This window comes from Strix aluco, chromosome 3, assembly GCF_031877795.1.
Source record: "Strix aluco isolate bStrAlu1 chromosome 3, bStrAlu1.hap1, whole genome shotgun sequence".
Classification (NCBI taxonomy): domain Eukaryota; kingdom Metazoa; phylum Chordata; class Aves; order Strigiformes; family Strigidae; genus Strix; species Strix aluco.
The window spans coordinates 2,949,855-2,967,880 of NC_133933.1; the positions used below are offsets into that span (position 1 = coordinate 2,949,855).

General features: G+C 43.6%; 2 protein-coding genes across 16 annotated transcripts in view; one reads left to right on the forward strand and one right to left on the reverse strand.

Annotated features, from left to right (window-relative positions):
* Nucleotides 1-211: 211 nt before the first annotated feature.
* On the forward strand, nt 212-11,309 carry LOC141920435 (activator of 90 kDa heat shock protein ATPase homolog 2-like). Its single transcript, XM_074817185.1, has 9 exons — nt 212-343; nt 450-640; nt 5,302-5,387; nt 6,035-6,149; nt 6,743-6,831; nt 7,350-7,472; nt 8,653-8,754; nt 9,937-9,988; nt 10,243-11,309. Exons 1-9 carry the CDS (start codon nt 264-266, stop codon nt 10,416-10,418), a joined length of 1,014 nt encoding a protein of 337 aa, XP_074673286.1. The 5' UTR covers nt 212-263; the 3' UTR covers nt 10,419-11,309.
* The window catches only part of USP34 (ubiquitin specific peptidase 34), a 146,051-nt gene continuing 137,776 nt past the window's right edge, over nt 9,752-18,026 (reverse strand). For 12 of the 15 annotated variants that reach the window (XM_074817148.1, XM_074817140.1, XM_074817139.1 and 9 more), the window contains 7 exons: nt 17,619-17,759; nt 17,340-17,486; nt 16,654-16,813; nt 14,246-16,341; nt 13,950-14,148; nt 11,894-12,110; nt 9,752-10,143 (listed from right to left, as the gene is read on the reverse strand). In XM_074817148.1, the coding sequence (XP_074673249.1) occupies nt 15,731-16,341; nt 16,654-16,813; nt 17,340-17,486; nt 17,619-17,759 (1,059 nt within the window). In that variant the 3' untranslated portion in view covers nt 9,752-10,143; nt 11,894-12,110; nt 13,950-14,148; nt 14,246-15,730. The remainder of the gene's footprint in view (nt 10,144-11,893; nt 12,111-13,949; nt 14,149-14,245; nt 16,342-16,653; nt 16,814-17,339; nt 17,487-17,618; nt 17,760-18,026) is intronic. The other 3 variants (XM_074817134.1, XM_074817137.1, XM_074817136.1) reach the window with 3 other exon arrangements.

Here is an 18,026-nt window from a genome sequence, read left to right on the forward strand (position 1 = left end):
CAGTAAGTGTGAGGGGGGGGTCCCGACAACGGGAGGAGGGGGGAGGAAGGGCGGCGCGGCCTCGCCTTCCTCCTCCTCCTCTTCCTCCTCCTCCTCCGGCGCGGAGCGAGGAACGGGGGAGGGGAAGTTTCTGGCACCTTCTGGCTGGGTCGGCGGCGGGCGGAAGCGGTTGGGAGGCGGGCGCTGCGGCGGCGGCGGGAGGTGTGTGTGTAGGGGGGAGCAGCGGGGCCGTGCCGTGCCGGGAGGGGGTCACGGTCACAGCCATGGCCAAGTGGGGTCAGGGGGACCCGCGTTGGATCGTGGAGGAGCGCGCGGACGCCACCAACGTCAACAACTGGCACTGGTGAGGGGCGGCGCGCGCCGCGGCTCCCTGAGGGGAAAGGGCGGGAAGGGCGGGCGGGGTGGGGGGCGGCCGGCTGGCGCTGAACGGCCCCCGCTTCCCGGCCCAGGACGGAGCGGGACGCGACCGGCTGGTCCAAAAGGAAGCTGAAGGAGGTGCTGGTGGGGCTGGTGGTGGAGGGCGCGGCCGGGCGGTGCGAGATCAGCGATCTGAAGCAGGTGGAAGGCGAAGCGTCCTGCAACAGCCGCAAAGGGAAACTCATCTTCTTCTACGAGTGGAACCTGCGCCTCAGCTGGAAAGGTACGGGGCGGGGGATGGGGCGGCTCAGGGGGGAGCGGCGCGGCGGGTGCGCCGGGCCTTGCCCGTGCTCCTTGCAGGCGCCTGGCGTGGGCCGGCGGCGCTAGCTTTCCCTCAGCTTTCCCTCAGCTTTCCCTCAGCTTTCCCTCAGCTTTCCCTCAGCTTTCCCTCAGCTTTCCCTCAGCTTTCCCTCAGCTTTCCCTCAGCTTCTGCTGGTAGCGCGGAGCCACCAGCCTGCGGTGGGAGAGGCCCCCCCAGGCTCGCCGAGCCCTTGGCGGGTGGCAGGAGCGCGGCGGCTGGGGGCCCAGCGGGTTTGTTTCGCCCCGTGGGCCCAGCTTTCAGGGGAGGATGCGCGTTGGTAGGGGTTGCCTTCGAGTTTGTCGCGGTTTTTGCAAAGGTGGCTCCGCTGATGTGCGCTTGTGGGGTCGGGAGTGATCACTTTGGAAAGTAAACTGCGTCCTTCGGGTTGGAAGAACAGGAGTACTTTAGTGAGCTGCAGTGAATCAAAACCATAGGGAGATTGCAGGAGATACGTGGGCCTGAACTGCAATAAATGCTTATTTTTAAATAATCTTGAAACCCTAGCTTGTCTTTTTCCCCCCATCATCCCCCAATTTTTTTGTACCACGCACATTTCTTAGCATTGTTTTAACAGCATACCAGCACAGTATTACTCATTTTGCTTTGCAAGAAGTAAATACCTCTGTCGTGGTGAGATACATACACTTACAACAGTGTGTTTGAATTGTTTTAATTTCCTAGCGTGAGCAAATTACAGCTGTGTGCTTAATGCATGTTGATAGCAGGAAACAGGCGAACCCAAAACATGTAAAAGTGCAGATGTTTCCAAAAATTCAGCATCATTTACACTGAGGATAATGATTTACAGGAGGAAAAAACTGTTAAGTGGGAATGAGGAAACTAGAAATAGTTCTTGACTATTTGGGGTAACAGGGGCTGTCCCCGTGCGTCTTCGTTGTGCCGCATGCGCTTGTAACCTCAGCTCAGGGAGGTTCATCCTCCGCTGTGCTTGTCCCGTGGCAAGCTCCTTATTTGCAGACCAACCTGATAACATATCGTTTAGTAACATCAAGGAATTCTTTACATTTATTAGATGCCTAAAACTTGATGGCAAAGTGTGGACCATCTCTTGGGTTGGAGTAAGAAGCAGGAAAAGCTGATGACAAGCGCCTGCATGGAAAATTGTACCTGGATATCGTAATGCTAAATGTCAGGCTGGTCCTCCCCAAAACGCTGGACTTATTCCTCAGGCCTCAGTTGTTACTGTAGGAGGTGGGAATACCAAAGGCCATACTTAATTGTCCCTTCTTAATTCCTGTGCCCCAGAAGGGGGCTGTAGCCTCTGGATCAGTGTTTCAGGCAATGCCGCGGTGCGCTGTCTGCCTTTTGCACTTCTCCTTTTCGTGGTGCCCTTTCCGATGCAATTCTTCATGACTTTCTTTTTCCTGGTTTGGCTGATGGGATCTCAAACGTTTGTTTCGCTGCTGAGGCCAGTGCTCCTGTTTGAACAGATTAGGAATTGAAGTCTGCTCCCACAATAATAGCGCACTGAAAGGACTGTTATTTATTTATTTTTGTTGGCATTGGTAGTTAACTATGTTTCAAATGTTACAATTGTGTCACAAACTAAGAACATACAATTGTGATCTAAACGTTAACGGAAAGGAAGGCAAACATTGTACTCTGACGTGCGGTTTATATCAGTGCAGTTCAAATAATTGTAATCAGCTTTTTGAAGTTTCGGGGTTTTTTTCAGATAAGCTAAAATCATCTAAGTTTTAAACACAGGTTAGACTGTTGGGTTGTTTGGTTTATGTTAGTGTATAAATCTTAGAAGTAGGCACAGTTGTTTGTTTTTCTATACAGATTTTTTCTAAACTTTTTCCTCTGCTAGGTCTTTATGCTCTTCAGCCTTTAACTACAGACAACTCTAATGTCGCATTGGGTACGTTTTTCAGTTCAGTATTTCACTGAGTGGTTAATGTCTTTGAGAGCTTAGTTGTAAAGGAGCTTGCTACTATACAGTGAAATTCTGAAAGAGCTGGGGGTGATGGTTTTTTCTTAATTTAATAGCCATCACCTGTGTTTTCTGAGAGCTCTGAATTAGAAATGAGAGTTCAGCCTGAACTGCTAAAAACCGTAGTTGCTGTGATTATTTCCTTCTACAAGTCTCCTAGGATAACTAGGAGTTCAAGCTATGATTAAAATGTGGATATATAAGGACAAGATGATACAGATCTTGAAATGTGCAGCCAGTTTGGAAAGTCCAATGTTGGAAAAACATTGCCCGTAGCAATTTACCTTACAGAGCAATAAGAAAGTGAGGAACTAAGGGTACTTAATGGCACTAAAATTGAGCAAAATGGCTGCTCTATCCTTTGTGTGAAGATGGAATGAGGATTTTAATGGATTATTCTACATTGTGACGGAAGCTTTATGAAAATATGTATGTCCTTTTAAAACTGAGGTATTTCAACAGTGGGTTTATAGGTGGGTCTTTCGGAGACATGTGCTTTCACTATTTTTCTAAAATACTGGATTTATAGGAAACAAAGAATTTATTCTTAGGTCTGTTGCTGGAGTCCCATGGGATTCAAACAAATAATTTGATTGATTGTTTGATAAAAAGGTAGTAGTTTTGCTTACGTTACAGTGGTATTAAAAATGCAAAGCTGTCTGGACATTCTGCCTGTGCAGTGTTGGAACACCCAGCTCTGTTAATTGATTGGACTTTGCTGTCCAGCACAGATACCATCTGCATTCATCTCTTAGACAAGTCATTTTCTGCAGGGGAGAAGAAATATCTATTTATTGTTTTTATGAATTTACATTTGTTGTCTGGCCTGTGGTATGTGGGAACCTTTATTTTAAGAGTTGTGAAAATTGTTAATAAAATCAGCTGAATGGATAGAAGTCAGGTTTGTGTTTTGCTCCTAAGAACTTCTTCCTGCATGCTCGCACTTCCTTATTGGGAAGGGTAGCTGAAAATAAGATTTGCTTTACTATCTGCAAGGCCAGTGTTGCGTGGTCTTGCCCATAACTAACCCTGGTGCTGGAACAAAGCAGTAAAGAGAGGGCTGCGTGTGATCTGTGCAGGGCCCAGAAGCGTTCTAACGGTATAATTAACTACTTCACATGGCTTCGTACTTGAGCTAACAGGTTCTCCAGGGAGACTTTGGGAAGCCCGAGAGAGAATCTTACAGTTTAGCCTTTCCCTCTGTGGACGTGATTGTCTAGTTATACATTAACAGCCTCGGCGTATTGTGCTGTGCTTCATCGATTTAGCTCCTGACCAGGAAGGGGTCTTTGCACTGTACTCTGCTATGTGTTTCTGAACATCATTCATGCTTTTATTTGCTAAGAAACATCTGAGCATTTGTTTGTGTGCTTTACTGTGAGCTTGACCCCGCAGTGCGTCAGGCTGTACCCCTGCATAGTGCCCTCCTATAGCATGGTGGTTGTTTTAGGGTAGTAATTAAAATGTATGAAAGGGGAGTGATGTTAAGTAGTGGCTTGCTCCTTTGAAGGTGAGAGAATCCAAAGAAATACTACGTCTACCCTCAAGATAATTCCCCTTTTGCAGTCACGCTTAACACCAGGTTGTTTGTATCTCAGAGTTTTGCTGATCAGCTGATAAAGCTCGATGTTGTGTTTTGTATGTTTTGACAACTAAGCTGATAAACCAGTGTGGAGATAACTGGATTTGGGGTAGAACTGCATGTTTCTGCTACTGTTTCCTGAGGAGATTTTAATGTGATACAAATAGTGAATTAATTTAACTAAATGCCTTTTGCAAGACAAGGGGGAAGAGTCTTCAGTGTAATGAAAAAAAAAGTGTCAGACTTTAAGTTCAATCTTTTCACTGTAAGGTCTGAGGCAGAGAAAGTACAGTTCAGGGTTCGTATCCCAGAACCAGTTTATAAAGAGCTGTGTAGGTAAGTGGTGGTGGGCCTTTGCCCGGAAGGATGCAGAAGCAGTGTAGTTTCTGTTCTTGCAAAGTCTTTCTGATGCATACGGTGATGACTGGCAGGTTGCAGTAAAGCTATTAAGAGTACAAATGAGTGTTATGAGTGTTCTAAAAAATCTGCATGTGAAGTTTCCTGGTTTTAAAACACTTAAATTGTATACCTGTCCATTATACACATGTGTATGTTTTACGGTAACATGCCTGTATGCTGGGAGCTTTACAGCTATTCCTGAAGGAATATTTAGCGTTCTAGGGAGCTTCTAAATAAAGGGCAGACGAGTGTAGGGAAGAGGAGGTTCTTTTTCCCCTACCCCCTTTTGGAGTCGCACTGTGTGCTGGCAGCTGTAAGTTGTCAGTGCAGAGTATCAGAAGAGCTGGCAGGTGAAGGTGAGAGCAGTGGCAGAAGGGTTGTGCACACTGTGCTGAGCGAGGTGTACCTCTGTGTGTGTATGTACCTTAATGCATGCATACAGGAAAAGACACTTCGGAGAAGAGTTTCCTATAAAGTACTGTAACGCGTGTGCGGCACCTGGTTGCTATTTAGTTCCTTTCAATTAGATTCTAGGCAACTTGCTTCAAGTAACAGTTTTGTACAGCTAATTTCCAAGCATAAAACTCTTGCTATGGGGGAAATAGTTTTTAATAATGCATTTAAGAATTCATTATGTTAATACAGGTACAGTGAAAGAGTCTGGTGAGAAACATAAGGGATCTGTTGAAATTCCTAACCTGTCAGAAGAAAATGAGGTAGATGATACAGAGGTAGGTGTGAAATACTGATATGGCTATATAGGTTCGGAATTCTTAAATAAAGCATTAATCAACATATAGGTAGCATATTTTGATTTACTCTGTGATTAAGCAGGATAATTACACTTGGATAGTTTATTTCATGTTTTAGTTTTTTCTATACTTGGAATAATGACTTATCTCTATTCTCAAATTTACCTACTAGGAATGTGCACAATTCTCTTTGCTAATTATTGTTTGTGATGATATATTAACTCCAAATTTGAGAAGAACTCTGCTTGTTGTAGTCTTAAAAAAACCCCCAAAAAACCAAACTACCCCCCCTGCCAAAACCTAAGAACTTAAGGAATCTCCTTGTTGGTTGTACAGCAGCTGCTACTGTGGCTTCCACAGGTTCCTCAGCTCTGGTAGGCAACGCTGTTTGTACTTGATGAGCTTGACTAAGCTACTGTGGAGATGCGATACTACCTTTCTTTAAGTCAAAACCCAAGAGGACTTATTTTTAGCAGAAGGTAGGATAAACTGAGAAGATAATGAACTTGAAATTGCAGCTGTCCTCTGAACATAGTAAACAAAGCTAAAATACTTTCCTTTGTTGCCAGAACCCAAAAGGCTCATGTTTAGATGCCTCTTAGATACTGTAATTTTTCTGTTTCTAGATAAACATTAGCAAAAAGAAAGGGGAAGGCGATGTTCTGAAGGACCTTATGAGAACTGAAGGAGCCACAAAAGTCAGAGAGGCCCTGAGAGATTATCTGAAAGCACTTAAAACAGGTAAATGAAACCAGTACGTTAGGCATGTTTTTACGCAGTCTTCCTTCTGGAATAGATTGGTAATACACTGACAAGTCCTCGGGTTTGTATTGGTTTTATTTTTAATTGCACCGGCTGAGATGAAGTAAGTTAGTCCTAACAGTCAAAATCTTTACTGCTATCAAACATGGCAGCATCCAGAAGTTTCTGTAGCGACCCAGGCTGTGTCGCGTTACGCGTACTGACCGCAGGGACCGCTGCGAGACCTGCAGGCCCACTGGCTGGCAAAGCAACGCCCAGCCCTCAGCCCGTCGTTTCTCTGCTGTGTCATTCAGAAGTTTGTGGGATGGGGCGTTCCTTAATGGGCAGACCTGAACTAGTTTTGGGTCAGGTAACTTTGAAAAGCCTGTGTTTTTAAGGGAAATTGCTGTTCGGCTCTGTTGCTAATAAAAACATAGGGGTAAGGTGGGGAAACTGCATAGGAATTATGTGCGCCCATTGTCCAGTTTTACCCATTCTCCAGGGTTTTGGCCAGCAATCTTCATTGCCTATCTAAGTGTCAGGGTGGTTGTGCAGCTCAGTTTCATACTGAAAAGTGCTTTTCTTTATTCCAGAGTTTACCTTGGGAATGATTCTGCCAACAAAAGCTCCTGTTGGTCAGGAGCTGGCTGCTGAGCGAAGACTAAGTGGGAACACCATGCAAGTACGTTGGCTTGAAGTGTTGTATGAGTTTAATTTTACCATAAATATAGTCCCTGCAGGCTTTGCTGTGGTAACATTGCATTATTGCTGCCATGACCTGCAGACGTGACAGCCGTTGGGGCGGAACTGCCACCTCCTTGCTGGGATCAGGGCCTGGGCAGGGGTCTGTCAGGCACGGGAGGGGGACAGTGGTGTTGATGTCCCCCTGAATGCTTTGTTCTGTAACGCTGCAGCTTCAGCAAGGGGAGGCTGGAATTCACCTGCACGGGTCACCTCCCCCAGTCTGCAGTGAGCTTCAGGGGTCTTTGGAACGAATCACACGCTCCCTAGTTTTTTCACTCAGTTTAGTGAATCCTGATGAATACTGCTAAATAAATGTTGTACAAGTCCATGGTATAATTAACATATATTCACAACACAGTATGTTTAAGAATGTGCCAGTAACAACAATCCTGCCATTCCATAACTTTCAAGTGTTTGATCTTGCACTGATTGACATGAGTGTTTTTTGCTTTGCAGGATTCTGTGTCACCACAGTCTTTAGATAGAGTTGGTGTAAAAATTCCAACAGTGAAGATACTGATGAGAGAAATCTTCAACTCTCCAGCAGATGAACTTTATAGCATCTTCACGACTAAGGAAGTAAGTGATCCTTTCAGTTGGCAATCTAACTTCATGCAGATGCTGTTATAGCTGAATACTTGTGTAAGTCATAAATGTGTCACGTTCTTAGTGTTGAGGACAGATAATATTCCTGGAGTAGATTAAATGGAGAGACGTGATCGTCCAGCAGCTGGAAGCTTCATGAGCTGCCCTTTCCTTGTAACTTCACTAAGTGTTTGTAATTCTGGTTGTCATTGTTTGCTCTTCAAGTTTTGCTGAATAGCTTCACCTTTAAGCACTGAGGAATTTCAGAGGTGAAAGTGCAAAAGGAGTTGACAGCTGCTGAAGCAGCGTGTTGGTTTGGTCTCCTACTGAGGAACAAGGCGAGGCAGCCAACCCCATTGGTCATGTTCTTGAGATAGCGATCAGAAAGCACGAGAAGCTGGCAATAGGCTCATTCCACTTTTACCTTTTTAATGAGAGCTTATTAGGGTGGTTTGGACCTCTTTTTTTTTCCCCAGCTGTTACCTTAATAGGAAGAAAAGCCAACTAAACAAAGTGAAGTTGTTTTATGTGGCTTGTGTGCAGCTCAGCCACGCTGTCCTTTGCTTGTTAGAAAAGCCTTTGCTTTTTTTATGTAGGTACTTGTCATTCAGGAGCCTGAGGTGCTCAGTAATGGCACTGTTATCCTTAGCTCAGAGGGTGGATTAACTATCAGATGCAATGATAGTGTTGCTTATAAAGTACAAAATAGAAAATTACTGTTTTGGTGTTTGTGTCCTTCGAAAGGGCATGGGCTAGTATCAGAGGACTTTAAATTGCAATCCCAGCACTACCAGTGGGAAATAACTACGGCTCTCAGCAGCTCTTTTGCACCTTCCTAGAGCTGCTGCTGCATCTCCCTAATTCCCAAATCTAGCAGCAGCTGGTTGCAGCTGTGTACGTGTGTGCATATGGATGCACAGTGTGCTTTGTCTGTGCCCTTTGCAGGCAGCCGGAGTCTTTACTGGTCTGTATTTACCCCTACCGGTTTTTCAGCATTTCTGTTCTCATTCTGTCACCTTACGGACCCCTGCTATTACCACAGACCTCCCTGGAGTGCTGGATAAAATGAAAAGACTTATCTGTAGATGTTAATTCAGTTAATCACAATATGGTGCGTTACATATCAGTACAGATTGGCAGTTAACTGACATGTGCTGTATTCTTCTTTTGCTAGTTGGTACAGAAGTTTTCTAAATGTCCTGCTGTGATTGAAGCTGAGAAAGGAGGCAAACTTCAGATGTTTGATGGCTCTGTCAGCGGTGAATACGCAGAATTGGTAAAAAGCTGCTACTTTGCACTTGAAAAATGGGGGGCAGTGGGGTATGTGGGGGTGTTTGTTAGCTGCTTCTCTGAGCTAAAAAGGAGCACAAGTTTCTGATGCTTCAGCTTCTCTAATGCGTATCTAGTTCCTTTATTTCAAGGCCAAAAGATTGCTATTATGTTGTGTGATTTTTTTCTTCCCCATTAAAAGAGCGGGCACTGACAGCATCAGGGGAGAAAACTCAGCACCATCCTTTTTACTAGGAGGAGGGAGAAAGCAGGTTTAAGGTTTATCTCCCAAATCTGTTTCAATTCTTGTAACTGGAGAAACAATCTCTGTTCTATGCAGGGCAAATGTTACATTCTCCCTGGCTGAATGCTTTTGCAAATAGAAGGGAAAAATTAGTAATTAGAGCTCAGTTCCATTTTTGAAACCTCTGAAAAACCATTTTCACAGCCACTGAGCTTAGACTTGGTATTTTATATCCGTCCAGATGATTGGCGGTAGGTATCACAATTGGACAGTTTTTGCAAAAAGTCTTGGGAAATTGGATTCTCAGTTCAACCTAGTAACGTGCGGTGTGACTCCAGAAGCGGCTCGGTCTGGAGAGGCTGCAGAACTGTGACACCTGAGACTGGCTTCAGTGGTAACAACCCACTACTGATGCTGAGGGAAATCAGGTACATTCATCAACCTTTGCAGGTAGAGAAGGAACTGTTTAGATGAAACAGTCAAAATATAAACTGAACAGCTTAGTGAAAACAATGAGCCTGATTTAGACCCAGCTTGAGGTGACTTAATGCATGCACTGAAGCAGTACCTGCCTGACTTGGTTGCTTAACAGCAAACTGTGGGCCAGCCCTGTCACGCTTAGAGATTTCAGAGGTGAAAATGTGGCTCTTGCAGACCTTGAAACTGGCACCAGTAAGAAAACCTTTGTTTGATGTTTAGTAACTCATCAGCCTGACATTTTCCCACAGAGAAAAACAAAGCAGTGGAATGGAGCAAGCCGAACGCTCGATAAAAACATTTATTGGAAAAACCAACCAGCAGTCACTGTGCTGTTTACATACGTGTGTCCACTATTGTGTACGATAATGCTACTCTCCCTATTTGTCAGGGGAGAACTATCACTGAGTAGTTGTAAAGGGAATTATCTCAGGCACTAACGGGGAGAACCTTCTCATCTTCTGACAGGTCCCAAGCCAAAGAATTGTCCTGAAGTGGAGGTGTAGGAGCTGGCCTGATGGTGAGTCTTTCTGGGGACCTCGGATCGAGGCTGCACATTGCTGGGAGAAGGAACAGAGATGACAAGTTGGCAGCTTTGCTAGCTGGAAGCTTGCTCCTCTCTGCTCTTCGGAGAAGGGGCTGGTGTCCGTAGCAGTTGTCGTCTGTGAAAAGAGGCTTTGCTCAGACACAAGCAAAAGCAGATACGAAATTAGCAACAACAAACATAATCCTTTAAAATACACTTTACTGAAATGTCTTATTCTCTTCCTTTAGAACATTACGCAATGGTTGCCTTGACGTTCAAGGACATGGCTGCTCAAACGGAACTGCAGTTGGAGTGCAAAGGAGTGCCGGTCTCTAATGAAGACAGTACAAGGCAATGTTGGAAGCAGCAGTATTTTGAAGAAATACGTCTTTTACTGCAGCAATCCAAAGATGACATGGAATGATAACAGCACTGTAGTTTTGTTAGGGCATTACTTTTTATACTTTGTTAACATTTGGTTTTTTACAAAAAGTAATTTATTTGTGGGAAGAATAAAGACCCACTTCTATGATACTGTATATAATTTAAACATTATTTATTGATTTCTAGTGAAATGAGTCAGAGTGGGTATATAAACAGCTTTACTTGGGGCAACAGAGCTGTGTTCTGCTGGCCTGCAACTGCAGAGAGCATTTAGGATTCGGCTGCAGGAAGTGCTGTAGGTAAGCTACAGGAATCAAGAGGAAGCAGTTGCAGTTCATTATTAGTCAGTGTATTGAGTGGTGAAATTAAATCCCTCCGGGAGATGGGGTTCCCATCAGAGGTGAACTGAAAGGGCTGATAAAACTGCTGATGCGTTAAGAGCTGTCAAGAAATGGGGTGGATATAGTTTACAGCCTCTTCAAATACTTTTGAAGATGGCTTTAACTGCAGACTGAATTTGTGTCTAGCTCTGTGGATGTTTTACAGGAATACCATCTGATCGTGGTTGTTACAACAATTACCACTATTACCTCTGCATGCACTGTACCCCCTTACTTGACCTCAGTGTGAAATCTGTTGTGGGAGAAACAAACAGTAATAACGCTTCCCCTTTTGCAGTTCCGTAAACCTTCTGCCATGCTGTAGCTCAAATGAACGTCTGAGCAACTCCTTGTTAAGAGAAAGCTGACGGAGCATAGCTGGGATACTGGAAGTAAGGAACTGTTACTCCTAATTAAACCATATTGAGGTTAGCAAGGATAACTTAATTCTCAAATGCTTTATAAAACGTGTATGAATTAAATAATGCAATTTGAAACAAATTGACCAAACAGGGGCAAACGTGGTTGGCGCAATAAAATATGTGACTCTACATGCAGTTATTTTCTCCATGAACTGATACTGCCAAACTAAACGAGTCTGTATAGCAGTTAAGTCCTATATATTTTATTTTTACAGGACACCAGCATGCGACAACCTTACCACACATAAGCTTATACCATCCTGAAGATAAAGAGGTGCTGGTCTTTTCTGCAGGCAAGGTTTTTCCCTGAAAAGTTTGCAGTTACCCCCTTTGAACTTAGGTGAGGCTTGTTGTGGTAACAAGAACAAACTATAATGGCTCGTTACTGGGTGTTGCCCTGCACGTGTTAGAGGTGGCCCAAGAACAGCCCCATGAGAAACAGCATGTTTTATGATATCTTTCTTTTTCTGAATGCTCAGAATTTAGTTACCCGTTTGACTAAATATTCAAGGACAAGGAGCCAAACATTCTGAATATAAAAATGATTTAGAGCAGGGGTTGACCAAGGGCCAACCTTAAATACAAACATACAATCTAGGTTTAAGACAGGGATGAGGTCAAGCGGTTTGGTGTGTAACAATCCAAGAGATTTCGTGACAGTTTAGTACCGGAGTACCAGAAGCTTGCTGAAGTGAAAAACATGAAGTACCCACCTTGTGGTCTTGCTTGCAGGCCAGCTTCACCCACGAAATGGGCAGGCGGCTTTCGCACCCACAAACAGCCCCTGACCAACCCTCCTTGCGGGCAAAAAAAGGGACATTTTTTTTTTCTTTTTGCTTCACCAGCAGTCCCGCGCTCTTCTCATCGTCGCTGTACGCGCTGGCGTTTAGCTGCCATTAGTACTGTATGGCTGACCTCAAAGCTCTATTTCTGCACACAGTTATTTAGAATTGAGAAAAAACAGAAAATAATTTTACTGTAGCCTTCAGGAGGATTTCTAGCGCTGTCAGCCAACCCCAGCATAACAGGGGCAATCATCACAGTAGAGAGGCAAAACAGCTGAAATTTCTCACAGACTCTCCAAGAGTTTAATAAAACCAAAGAATCTTCAACTACTTGTTGTCCTCTGCCCTTGAGCTGGATGGAGCAGAGGTAGGAATTGCTTACTTAGGAACAGCGTGATGAGAATGACACAATAGTGTCATACATAATGAAACTGTAGTATCGTAAAGGTGGTTTGTTTTTTAAATAAGTCCCTGTGAAAAGTTCCCTATCCTATAACTTTCCCACTATAACAGAAAAGAGCAGGAGGAGTTTGTGGGGAAAATCTCAAATGTATCGGAATTCATGTGTTTTAAGGAGACTAAACAGCACAGATGTTCCAGGTAGAGTGAGCAGTAGGGAAGAAGCAACAAAGCAGCAACAGAAAAAAAAATTTTGTTTGTGATGTAGCACGTTCATGATGCTGTAAGATTCTGGCTAACAACCTGGTCTCTGAGAATGCCAAAAGGAAAAATAATTAAATGTGAAAGACAAGATTTGTAAAACTACAGCCAAATCCAGCGCAGAGGATGTCTGAAGAGTGGGAGCCCAGGAGGTAGAGGGGGGCTGTCGGGGACCACACACAGGGAGGGCAGGAGAAAATACTGTAAAAGGGGGGTGGGACTTCTGGGAGGAAATATATCACTATTAAATGAGAGAATAAGAGCTGTAAGAGACACGAAGTCAGTGCAAGGGGGGGTTTTCTAAGATGGATAAAAAAAAATTTTTGAAGGCGAAGAAATACAAATCAGAAAACTGATTCAAGTAAAGGGGATACTGTGGAAGAAATCATGACTTACAGAACATATAAAATGAGGGAGATGGGAAGATAAACGGGCACAAACAAGGGTATGGAAGAAGAGACAAGGTTGTGCAGGTACTGCTTATGTTTGTTTAAAAAAATGAATATTGGGAACAAGTTCTTGTAAAAGCTGCAGGAATACTGAAGGGGGAAAGTGGAAGGTAATGTAAGGGAAGAGCAGTAAGAATAATCATACTTTTGGTAATCCTGACAATTTGTGGACAAAATAATAGAAAACCTAGTATTGTCAGTTTAGAAAAACAGGATACTCATTTAATTAAAGCTAACCAACCCGGTTTTCAGTATCTTGTCAAATTTGATGAAGTGTTTTGAAGAGGTCGCAAAGGGAGGTGTTGGCCTAAGGCGGCTCATGTGTACGATGTGGGTCTGAGGGTGCAAAGGTGCTTGACCTGGGGAGCCACCAAACCCCACAAAACGCCTCGCAGAAATCTAACAAGGAATTGTAACTTCCAATTGTCCTGGTCAGGGGAAAATTGTTACAAATGGACTTCTACTGGGATGCTAAAGGGCCAATTACATACTGGTGAGAAAAGAATTGACAATAAAATACAGGATTGCCACTATTTGCAAATCACACACACAGGTCCGTAGGGGAACACATCCTACAAGTCCCAGACTGAGTTGCCCGCAGAAAGGGGGAACATCCATCTGGGAAGAGCAGAGGAAGACGGGTGTATTACTTCCCTGAGTCATGAAATAATTATTAAATACCGTTTATACTTGGTATACTTCAAAAAGGAGGTTCAAAATAGTGAGGAAAACACAGCACAGAAGACAGAATCCCACCTTCAGTAACAGACTTGGGGTGTGAGCTCATCATGTAGGAGAAGCTAAAACCAACACAGGTAACATACCAAAAACCAGATGCACATTTTTAATAGGAGTAATTAACTGAGACTGCTCACCGAAGGGTTATGATGGCTGCTTCAACGCCTGAAGGTTTTCAGATCCACAGGAGCATCTTCCTAAAACCATCTGAACCCAACTGCAATGTCGTAGCTTGGTAGAAGCCTTAATAGATGAATTCTGATCTTCATGATGTAGAAGTTTTGACCAGAAGCCGTTGGTGATTTTTCCGAAGTTAAAATCTGTGGTGAGGTTGATCTTTTTAGAAAGGCAGAAAGGATAATAAAATTATTCTGAAGAGAGTGAAATCATTATTATTTCATGTCTGTATAATGAGACTAGCTTACGCACTCACCAGCATCAATGAAGGGTCTGTCAGTGCAGGAAATCAAAGTGCTAATAAAGGGGGACAGAAAGTATAAACTTTAAAGACAAATTATTAATTACAGAATGTTAAAAAAAAGAGTAGATTCAAAGAGAGGAGTCACAAAAGCATCACATAATAGAATTGTGGAGAAGCAAATGATGCTAAACTACATTAAATGGTAGACGGAATGAAGGCATTTGGAAGAAAAAAAGGCCAAGATCGATGGGTTATGAAGACAATAGAAAAACAAATGAGCTAAGCAACTGGAAAATGAAGCTGAAAATGGAGTTTAATCGATAATAAAACCAGTATCATTGACAGTCCGAAAGATCACACAGGAAACGGACATTGCTCAGAAATAACAGGAGGAGATGTGACAGGGAAAGGTGACAGAGTCATTCCAGCAGTTCCGGGGTGCAGAAGTTGTGAAGAAAGCGAGGGAGCGCGGGCAGGTGGTGCGGGCCCAGGGGCAGCGCGGGTACAGGGGAGGAGACAAAGAGTCTGCGAGTGGTGCGGGAGAACAGTGTGACCGACACGGGTTAAAGTCGGGGAAATGAAATGAAAAGTTCCGCTGGCTTCTGCCGCCACTTCGTGTCCTGACATCGCGGGGGAAAACGAGTAAACAACCACCGATCCCTCTCAACTGTGTGACTGAACATTCATGCAAAGTAAACCGGAAAAGGACCGAGATTTACATCAATTATATACATTTGATCATCGTTCCTCTCTGCAGCTGTTTCATTTTTGAAGTTGTCTTTGATGAGAAATCCAAAGACTGAAGCAACATGTTATAAACAAATGAAAAGTCATCACAATCAGTTTAATGAAGTGCACAGAATAGCAATTGATCATGTCAATAAAAATAAAACAATTAATTTTACATCAAGTGTGCTTTATTTCCTCCACAGGTATTCTGTTAAATAAAGCACCATATATATACTGCCAGGCCACAGCTAAAGAGGATTCTTTACAGAATCAAATTTCTTGTGGTTGTTTAGTATACAAGTAAACTTAATTTTGATAATAAGAACCACAGCGATCTGAGGCAATCTGCCTCTATTATAAGGTACAAAACTGGCACAGAGGACACCATATTATACACAGTAAAAATGCCATAAGTTTAAATTACATCATACAGGGCAAGGAGGCCCTGTTTTCCCAGACAGCCATATTAAATGAAAGCCACTACAGTGAACTCTTAATTACATAAAACATACCCATTATCTGATTGCCCTTTAAGAAAGTGTACGGTAGATGCAAAAGAAAAAAAAAAAAAGGAAAGAAAAAATCTTGGAGTTCTGCCTGACCAAGAATTAAGCATATAAATCTATCTTGCCATTCAAGCAGAGAGCACTGGACAAACTGAAGCACAAAACAGAAATAAGCAAAACTTATACAAACAGCATTTGGGGGGAAGAAAAAAAAAAAAAAAGAGACTTAAAAGACTTAAAAGCAGACATGCTCCATCTAATGTCAAGAAGCAGCTTGGTTTCCTTTTCCAGATATCCTTGTGACCACGTGAATCGTCGACTCAATGGTCCTACACAGGATGTCTAAAATGTCATGCTGCTGCATATGACTAAAAAGTCCTCTGGAATGGCCACAACTGATTGATAAACTAGTTTCAGGGTCCTGGGATGGTAAGGCTTGACCATCGCAGCTTCTTAAATCTGCAAGGTCAGATAAAACTGCCGAAATCGATGTGGAAGGAAACTCTGAGTCCTCCTCGGCTCCCATGGAATCCTTGGAAGTCTGCAGGTCTTTAAATTCTTTGCATTCTTCAAATTTACCATTTCCTGACTGCTCTTCCGTGTGCTGTGACCGCGTCGCTAACATTATGTCTTCTGAAAATGAAGATGGAACCTCCATTCTGTACTCCTTGACAGAACTGTTCTCGGGGGAAGGAGGGTCTTGCTCAGTGCCCGGATCAATGATCGAAGAGTCCCGTGTCTCGTTATCTGAAGTGCTTGTTGGGGTCAACGCCTCGCGGGGTTCAGTTTTTATATCACTGATGCAGCTGTCTACAGTGTGCTCCTCGTCACTGCTGACCCGTCTTCTCTTCACAGGAGTGGCTCCTTCATCATCTGGAAGAAAAAGGAGAGCTCACTTAGGGGAAGCACACCGTTTTCACGCCACGTGTCCCAGTAACAGGCCTTGCACGTTTGTATCCTTTGCCATATTAAACACAGCACTTTAAATACTTCTGTCCTTACAAAAAATTCATGTAATTGCCTAGAATTTTAGCTCCGTAATAAAACAGTATTTCTTGTGTAGGATTGGGGATTGCAGCCAAGACACGGCCCGCCCTGCAGTGGCAAGGAAACAACGCGTTACGTTCATTTTGTGGAAGTTTGTAAAGCCTTATAGCTAGAGTGACACCATTAGAGAAGGCAAACCTTTAGTTTTTCTGTCTTTGGCTTCTTGCTCTTGTAAGGAGTTCCTCTGTTGTTGACAAGCTCTACATTTGTTTAAAAGCTCTTGTAAAGTTGGAATCAGGGCTGAATTGAGCTGTTTGGGAGTGTGCACTGAAAGCAGCAAGGCGAGTGCTCGGAGATCCTAAAATAGAGGAGCAAACAAACTTCACTACCCTCATTTCAAACTCGTATTTGATTAATCCTGCACCCGAAGAAATCCGTGCAATAAGCAGAGGCTTCAGCATGTTCTCAACATCCAAAAGATCAAATTCTAAATCCGTTTACGCTACTGAAATCTCCCGCTCGCTACTGCTTTGCTGACCTTAACGCAGATCTGTCCTAAGCCGACGACAATCCTCTGCTGCTTGCTGCGGGGCGAAATCTTTTTGCCAGGTTAGAACATTTCTACCATTAACTCTACTGCACTCGGCTTCTTTTACAGCATCGTGTTGCTCAGACTGCTGCTCCGTAAATTTACGACTCCCTTGTTGGTAGGGGTTAAGTTAAGCTGCCTCCCACACTCTCACCAGACCCAGCTTGCCCGAAGTAGAGCCAACAATGCCCACGCCTCTTTAACGGGGCCCTGGCACACGGCACTCAAGAGTTACCGCCAAAAATAAGCTGCCTCTTAAATGATGCCGATACTCGAACGCTTAGAAAAGACTCACCCCATTTAAAGTCGAGCTTGCTTTGGAAATTTCAACTCTCTGGTTGCTGAAGTCAGATTCTAGGCTTTGATATTGATTTATTAGATTTGTAATTAGAGTATTGATTAAGTTGGCACAGTTTGCTTCAGAAAACACCTGCCCTTGGACCTGTGAAAAGAACATTTATTTTTGTTTTTAAACCACAAAAAAAATGGAACTGTGTGAAAACAGTATCCCAACCTGAAATAGCCTATAGACTGCATTTTTTGAAACAGAAACGATTGCTAAAAGACCACGTACCTTTAGAAGAAAATGGGTCAGAAAGGTGTATACAATGTTGTTGTTAAGAAAGGTCCTTTCATCCATCAGAATACATTTTATATATTCTGCAAAAACTGGATCTTCACAGAGGAGCTTTACACAGTTCTTAGACATGGCGGACTGGAGACAGAGACACAGAGAGAGAGAAAGAGAGAGAGGAGGGTGCAAAGTCACCACTGGAGCACGGCACCGCGGCTGCGCTTGTCTCGGCTGGACACCTCTAACCAGGCCCACTGATGGTCTCAATTCATACCCTGGACCATTCTTACTGACAGAAATATTTCAGGACTATCAGGCAGGGCGTACCTACGGTGTACCAGGAGCAAAGACAACGTGCCAGATTTTTATACTTGATTTATCAGGTTTTGTCAGATGACAGGTGACATA

Coding starts and splice junctions, on each gene's coding strand:
- LOC141920435 (XM_074817185.1), top strand. CDS start 264: ATGGCCAAGTGGGGTCAGGGGGACCCGCGTTGGATCGTGGAGGAGCGC. Junction 6,150..6,742: donor TCTGAAAGCACTTAAAACAG/GTAAATGAAACC, acceptor TCTTTATTCCAG/AGTTTACCTTGGGAATGATT. Junction 7,473..8,652: donor GCATCTTCACGACTAAGGAA/GTAAGTGATCCT, acceptor TTCTTTTGCTAG/TTGGTACAGAAGTTTTCTAA.